The sequence below is a fragment of the Halyomorpha halys genome, unplaced genomic scaffold, assembly GCF_000696795.3.
Source record: "Halyomorpha halys isolate HHAL.00 unplaced genomic scaffold, Hhal_1.1 Scaffold334.1, whole genome shotgun sequence".
NCBI lineage: Eukaryota > Metazoa > Arthropoda > Insecta > Hemiptera > Pentatomidae > Halyomorpha > Halyomorpha halys.
The window spans coordinates 159,686-168,492 of NW_027112976.1; the positions used below are offsets into that span (position 1 = coordinate 159,686).

The 8,807-nt window shown below is 29.8% G+C and overlaps 1 protein-coding gene across 2 annotated transcripts in view; it reads right to left on the reverse strand.

The window, feature by feature from the left end:
* The window catches only part of LOC106681405 (epidermal retinol dehydrogenase 2), a 333,191-nt gene that overhangs the window by 23,735 nt on the left and 300,649 nt on the right, over positions 1 to 8,807 (reverse strand). For both annotated transcript variants that reach the window (XM_067050626.1, XM_067050627.1), the window contains exon 4: positions 7,521 to 7,650. In XM_067050626.1, the coding sequence (XP_066906727.1) occupies positions 7,521 to 7,650 (130 nt within the window). The remainder of the gene's footprint in view (positions 1 to 7,520; positions 7,651 to 8,807) is intronic.

The window sequence follows — 8,807 nt, forward strand, 5'->3', positions numbered from 1 at the left end:
ATGGAAGGAATAATATAGGATTTGGGCTAGATCGGTTACATAAGGAACATTTAGGTTATTAGTTTATATAAACGATCTTTAACTCATCATTTTTGTAATATTACTACAATTGACTATCTATTTCATGTATTTCACAGACTAACTCTATTTGTACGGGGACTGCCCCATAAACAGATAAATAAATTCTTATTATTATTATTCTCCACATGTCTGTATCATGCCATTGTATTACTAAAACAAAACTTACTTGTTGTATATATTTTAATACAGTTGTAAATATCAATAAAGGAATTTAAAAATAAACTTCCGTTACTTTTTTCGTCATCAAGTTTAAGTTAAGTTTTAAATTAGTCAACCTTGCCACATTGGTCTAGTGTTAATAAGAAAAGGTAAACTCAAGTGTTAATTATTTCCTCCTCGTAAAATTATGTCGTAGACTAATTTAAATCCTGTGATTGGACGTGGATAAATGTTGTCTTGGTAAAGGGGTAGAGAACATTTACCACAGTGTTCAAGTTTAAATAGGCTTGTTATACTTTGGCCTCCACGTAGGTGGTAAATACAACTTCCATTAACCGACCCAAATATTGACTGGGCAAGGTGTAACTTTCCCACTATTTGAGTTTCTCAAGGAGTGTTGCATTGAGGAAATTTCCGTTCTTGTTCCATATTATATTTTAATTTCTGGTATGCTAGATTTTTACCCGACTTCGGTGGAGCCTATGTTATTAGTGATCAAGAGGAGAAAAATTTTACTAAATTTTTGATTACTTTAATGAAAACTATGTATAATTACTAGTCGAAATTTATGAGTCTGCCAAGTATTGGTAGGGCGAATAAAAAAGCTGGTTCAAAACGTTAAAAATAATTAATTTTTTATACAGAGCTCTATATCTTTACAACAATAGAAAATCTAAGAGGGCATCATTTAATGTAGAGTAAATTTCCTAAAATGTAAGCCCTAATAGACCTATAATTACTAGTCAAAATTGATACTTGAGTTTACCAAGTATAGATAGGGGGAATAAAAAATGCCAGTCAATTCCAGATAATAAAAATATTTTATCATTATGAGCTATATATATCCTTAATATTCCCCCACTTTGACTATTGCTGTGTGGTGTCTCTGTGGATCTCGAAGCAAAATTAAAACGGTTAAATAATTGCTTTGTACAATTCATCTTTGGTGTCCCCAGGGACGCCTGTCACCCGATTTTATGAAGAGTTGAAATGGCTTTACCCCTCCTTCCGTCGTAAATATTTCCTTGCTTCCTTTCTCTATCAAGCTATCCAATCCCGCCGTCCATCGTACATCTAAGATATCCTTCAATTTAATTCCTCAGTGTATTCCCGCAATACCAGCTCGCGGCCTTCAGACTTATATGTAACTGCCCATCGAACCGCAGCCTTTGGTAGATCTCTCCTCATCCGTTCCTCTTTCCTATGGAATTCTATTCCCTCCTTTATTCGTAGTTCTAACTCCCTCCCAATCTTCAAATCACGTATCTTCGACTATCTTCTGTCCACCCATTTCCGGAAGAATAACAATTGAATGTATCAAAAAAGCTTTATATATTTTCTGTATTTTATGCCTTAGATCTTCGTTTATAAATATGTACACTAGCAAAAATTATATCTGTTCATTTATTACTTTATAGATTAACTGTATTTGATTTTTTCTCTCTATTTTTTTTTCTTCTTTTATTTACTATCAGAAGTCATCTTGTTTTATGATATGATAAATGGTTTCATTTTATTTGTTTTATCATTATTTTATATATTATGTTAACTATGGTTGTTTAATTTTATATTTTTAAATTCACTGTATTATTTTATTGTTCGACATCCTGTAATTCCATCTCTATTTTGTAATTTACTCTAAGCCCAATTTTGACGCCTGTAAATTATTCTAAAGGAATCATTCCCAGAACAAATAATTATTATTATTATACATATTTACAATTACCAACGAAACTAGAAAACCTAAGAGAACATCATTTAAAGAAGAGTAAATTTGCTAAAATATGAGCACTAATAAACCTATTGTCGATAGTGACAGTAGAGTTGATAGTAGTACTAACTGTCAAGCAAGTTCGGGGTTCTCTTAGTGACCTACTTTGGCTTCCATGCGGAGGTGGCAAGGCTTGGCTCGGAGTTCTCCTGTACAATGTAAATATTGTATATAGCTTCCAAATTGTATTTTTTAATTGTAATTTAAATTTAATTTTCTTTGTCTTGTGTATAAATTAATATTTTTTTTATTATCTAATCAGTTGTATTTTACTATATTTTTAGTTACACAAATGATGATAATATTTTCTTTTTTTTAAATATTTCTTTATTATAATTATTACTTAATTTTTCTTTAAATCATTGAGTACTATAGTCATCATTTAATTATTTTTACTTTCATATTTTGTTTCTGTAGGTATTTTATGAATGAATATTTGAACAATAATAAATAATGCCCTTAATTTTTGTCAGATAATAGTAATAACATGAATAAAATAAATACAATTTTTTAAATAATAAAAATTTGATAGTACGATAGGGAATGTTAAGTCACACGATCTCAATGGCTACTGTAGCCTTTTTGATAAATAATTGTCTAATTGATGTCTAGTATAAAAATAAATAATTGTAGAGTAGAGTAATTAAATGATTTATTAATTACAAGTGAACAAATAAAAGGAAAAATAATGAGGGGTTGTTGTCTGTAGGAGTTGGAAAGGAGTTAATAATAGCGTAGCGAAGTGTAATCATGTTAGCAAACGTGTCCCCAATTCCTCTATTTTCCCTTCACATTCATAATGTCCCTCCTAACAGCTTTCAACGACAAATACCGGATAGTCGATTCAAAAAATTGTTAATCGAAGAACAGTATGTATATATTCTGTTCAGGCTAATTTTCGATCCATTGCCTCAATTTAATAAATTCCAAACTTACTTTCTTCTCCTTAATTACCTTCATTTCTCCCATTTATTTTGCCATTACAAACCATTTTATCATGCACGCACTAATAAATTTCTGCAAATTTATTTCAATAGTGTGAAAATCGTTAAGTAAGTTGATAGTACAAGAGGCGGAAAGAAAAAATGGCAGTTATTTCACCCCAATTTTTGATTACTTAATTATAAACTAGGTATAATTACTAGTCAAAATTAATGAGTCAGCCAAGTATAGGTAGGGGAAATAAAAAATGGCGGCTGTTTCAAAACCTTAAAAATAATTTAATTTTTATTCGGCGCTCTATATCTTTAAAACTACCAACAACAATAAAAAATCTAAGAGAGCATCATTAAAATTAGAATAAATTTGGTAAAATATGAGACCTAATAAAGCTATTTACGTTCTAATGCTATTACTAGTGAATTTATTTTGAACAATCTTTATCTCAAAACTCTTTGGATGTATATTAGCACTCAAATCAAAACTAGCTTAATGTACTATAAAGTAGTTTATGACGTTTATCTTCTTATGGGTATTAGTTTTTATAGTATTTGAATATGAATATGAATTTCGTAAATGAAATTTTGTCCCAACAACTAGAAATCAATTTATTTTAACAAATATTATCAAAAAATTCTACTACTGCGAAGATAAACGATATAACTACTTTATAGCACATTAAACTAGATTTATTTTGTACTGCCAGGCATCTGTACGTTTTATGATTCTGGATATATAGATATTTTTAAAAAAAAAATCAAACATTTTACGGAACTTATAGAAATTAACTTTTTGGGAATTTTTTGGTCAAATATCATCAAAACTACTACTCCTACAAAGAGAAACGTTATAAACTAGCTTTTATTTGAGTGTTGGCAGATATCTGTACGTCTTATGGTTTCTGAAATAAAGTTTTTCATAAATCTAACTTGTAGTCCGAAAAATAGGTTTTTATAGGTTAACAACAATAGATAGGGGGAATAAAAAATGACAGCTGTTTCAAAAATTAATTTTTCATTCGGAGCTCTATCTTAAAAACTATCAGCAACACTAGAAAATTTAAAAGAATATTATTTAAAGAATACTATTTACGTCCAATTAAGGTCTCGAGATATATCCTTTCAAAATGCAACATTTCATAAAAATGTACTCAAAGATCAGTAGTTAGTAAATCTATTTTGAGAAATCTATATCTCACTAACCATTCGACGTAAAAATGTCTATTAGCACTCACTTTAAAGCTAAATAATTGTACTATAAAGTAGTTTATAACCTTTACCTTCGTAGGAATAGTAGTTTTCATGATATTTCTTAAAATAAATTAATTTATAGTTGTTTGGACAATAGGTTTGATTTATGAAAATCTTTAATTCAGAAACGGACAGATGTCTGCCAGCACCCAAATTAAAGCTAGTTAAATTTACTATAAAATAGTTTATAACTTTTACCTTCTTAGAAGTAGTAGTTTTTATGATATTTGACAAAATAAACTCACAAAATGTTAATTTCTAGTTGTTCGTATAAAATGTTGGATTTTGAAAAATATCTCTAGACCCATTAGACGCACATATGTCTGCTAACACTCAAAATAAAGGAAATTTAAATTATTATAAAGTAGTTTATGATACTTATCTTCGTATGGGTAGTAGTTTTTTTATTTGCGAATATCATCGCATGTGAATATAAATTTGGCAAATTCAAATATGTCAAACAACTATAAATCAATATATTTTAGCAAATTTCATAAAAATTACTACTCCTACGAAAATAAACTTCATAAACTACTTTATAGCTCACTAAACAGGCTTTAATTTGAGTGCTAATAGACATCTGCTCGTCAAATGGTTTTTGAGATATAGATTTTTCAAAATAAATTCACTAACTATTGATCTTCAGTACATTCCATACATTTTTATGAAATGTTGCTTTTTAAAAAGCTATATCTCGAGAACTATTGAACGTAAATAGCTCTATTAGGGCTTACATCTTGTAGGCAGTTGTAAAGATATAGAGCTCCGTATAAAAAATTAATTATTTGTAACGTTTTGAACCAGCTGCTATTTTGTATTCTCCCTACCTATACTTGACAGACTCATCAATTTCGACTAGTAATTATACATAGTTTTTAATTAAGTAATCAAAAATTAGGGTGAAATAACTACCTTTTTTCTCCTCTTGGGCTCTTGTACTATGTTGTTAGCAGAGGTAATTCCTACCAACTACAGTGACAACCACTTTGGATTAGAGATAACAGCAATTAAACAAGCATTTCGTCTGAACAACTAGAAATCAACATTTTGTGAATTTATTTTGCCAAACATCATCAAAACTACTACTTCTACGAAGGTAAATGTCATAAACTACTTTACAGCATATTAAAATACTTTTAATTTGAGTGTTAATAGTCATCTATACATCACATAATTCTTGAAATATAGATTTCACAAAATAAATTCACCAAATACTGATTTTTCAGTACATTTTTTCTGAAATGTTTCTTTTTACAAAAGTATTCCTCGGTAACTATAAAACTTAAACAGCTATATTGGGGCTCATATTTTATAAATTTTACTCTACTTTAAATTATGATCTCTTAGGTTTCCTAGTGTTGTTGATAATTTTAAAGATATGGAGCTCTGAATGAAAAATTAATGTTTATCAACATTTTGAAACACTACTATTCTACTAATTGTCTACTAGTCTTGGTAGACTCATCAAATTTCACTTAGTAACTATACATAGTTTTCATAAACTTTTTTTTTTTTTTTTAATAATTTATTTATTGATATTTACAACAATATACACATATATACAACAAGTAAATTTGCTGTAGGTGACATAGTAACATGATAAAAACATGTGGAGAATCTACCCACTGATAGAACTCCAATAACATTTCTAGAGAAGAAGATCTCGAGGCCATCTTCTTTTCAGACGCCTAGGAGGATTATTAGGTAATAAAGGAGAAGCCAGGTTAGAAACAAGTGGATTTGGGTGGTTGAGAAGTTTATTATGGAAGGAACAGTATCTGGTTCTGGCCAAATCGGCAACATATGGAATATTGAGGTCCTGATGGATGACTTGATTTGTGACAAAGTAAGGAGCATTAAGGATTTTACGAAGGATTTTGGACTGTAAGGATTGGATTCTGTAGGAATTTGATGGTTTAGTGGAGCCCCAAAGCTCAACTCCGTATGTCCAGATAGACCTTATAATAGTCATGTAGTCTTTTGTAATGGATTGGAAATTTAGACCGTTTGTCCAGTAAATGTTGCAATAGTCGGAATCTACGAGCAGTTTCTTGTCTTCATAAATTTAATAAAAAAAACTGGAGTGAAATTACTATTTTTTTTTTCTCCACCAGGCTCTTGTACAATTTGCAGTCATGCGGGGAATAAAAAAATTAAAAATAACTCAAAATTAATCGCATTTTATATTTTACAAATCACATTGGCTTTTCCTGAGGTTCTTGGATCATTGACTACGCAATATGGAATTGGTTTAGAAACGCAGTTTTGTTCAATCTGGATACAACAAATTTTATTATGCAAACTGTTTATCAAATGAAGAATAAACTAAAAAATATATTTACAACAGGCCTCATATTAACAAAAAAATGTTAGCTGCCCTTGAAATTATAATAGGAAAGCATATGTACAGTCTGATTGGGAGGTAAAGCGACCCTGCGCAAAGTATTGGGTTCACTGACCTTTTCGTAATCCTTAATTCATCCAACATAATATTTACTCACATTTGTAAATGGATCCTGAAACAATTTTATAGTATAATGTGAAAAAATAAGGCAATAAAAGAAAATACTTCACACAATATTTCTCGTTGAAATTTTCCTTAAAATGTAATTGTCCATTTTGAGGTTAATCTTATATATTGTATAATATAATATGGGTTAATCCTTTAATCATTCCCTGTCTCGTACAAATCCTACTTAACTTTATAATATTATTATTCAACCTATGTTTCACAGTCATTTCCAATTTTTCTTAAGGTACATCTTGAGACAAAAAAGATCCACAAAATAAATCAAGATGAAAATTTTGAAATATTTAATTTCTTTAAAATTGGTATTTAGAGGTTTGAAAAGACGAATACGATTTGCTTTTTTTTTAATTTTTTAAAAACAGTTGTTTTTGTTTCCTTTACTCAAAACCTCATTATGTTTTTATAATCTTCTGTAAATATAATATCGTTAAATGGAATCAGTGATGCTATGTTTGCTATCCTTCGAATCGATCGGTAAATAATCATCGTGAAGAAAACGTGTACGTTTTGAGCTATCTACCAAAAACGATTTTTGTCATAACTTTTTTTCTACCAGAGGAATCGGGAATTTCAGAAGCTTTAAACCTTGCTATGGCGCCAGGGAACATTTTGAAACAAAAAAAAAACAGTAAAATCGGCCCAGTATTTTCATACTGGTATAAGTCATAAGAGTTTATTCATAAACTTTATTTATTTAACATATATAAAGTATAATGAATTAAAATGTTTATAAAGGATAATTTAGAGAACATGTTCTATTATAAATGATGATGTAAAAGTTTGAACTTACCAGCCACTGCATACTTTGACGCTGCGTAAAGTGCGATGTTTGCCGCAGCGGTAAAAGAAGCAGCTGAAGCCATCCCCACAACGTGGCCCCTACCTCGGGCGATCATCCCAGGCAGGAAGGCACGGATTGTCTGGAATAGTAATACAATTTTATTACGTCGAAAGAATTTCGTACACTTTCATTAACATAAAAAAAAAATGTAATTATTTTTAGGGAGGAAATTAATATAAATAAAACAATTTAATATATCAATCTTTTCATCAAAAGTATATATTTCTAATAATAAAAATACAAATAACATTGGATTATGAATAATAAATAAATCTCTATTGCTACAGCCCTTGGAGGGCAGGGGTTCAAAAGTTGTGCAAGGAGGTGATTTAGTCAGAATCATGCTCGAATAACATTGGATTAAAATCATTATTAAAATAATCAATCAAAAAAACGAATTACTTCATTAATATTTATTAAGACCAGAATTAGGCTCTTGGCACACCTTTAAATCACTGTGGCTTCGAATTAAAAAAAATCTAACCATTGATAGAACTCCAATAACATTTCTAGAAGAGAAGATCCCGAGGCCATCTTCTTTTCAGACGCCTAGGAGGATGGTTAGCTAATGAAGGAGAAGCCAGGCTAGATACAAGTGGATTTGGGTGGTTGGAAAGGTTTCCATGGAAGGAATGGTATCTGGTTTTGGCCAAATCGGCAACATATGGAATATTGAGGTCATGATGGATGACTTGATTTGTGACAAAGTAAGGAGCATTAAGGATTTTACGGATTCGGGAGGAATTCGATGGTTTAATAGTGGCCAATTTTTTTATTTTTATTTTTATTTATTTTAGTATGTATGAGATCATTCATGACTATTACCTATTGCCCACAGCTGTGTGGCAGATTTTAATATCTATCAATAAATAAATCTATCAAATAAAAAAAAAATAGTGGCGCAAAGCTCAACTCCGTATGTCCAGATAGGCCTTATAATAGTCATGTAGATCAGTCTTTTGTAATGGATTGGAAGTTTAGACCGTTTGTCTAGTAAATGTGTAATAATCGAAATCTTTTTTTTTTTTTTGATAGATATTACAATCTGCCACACAGTTGTGGGCAATTGGTAATATTGATAAATGATCTCATACATACTAAAATAAAAAAAAATAAAAATAAAAAAACTCTCTTAAAATATATACAAACAAAAGAATAGACACATTCAAATTAAATGTTCAAAGTGATTACCTCGTGCATTTAGACAAGTTTGGTATCTTTCTTTCACATCAGCAG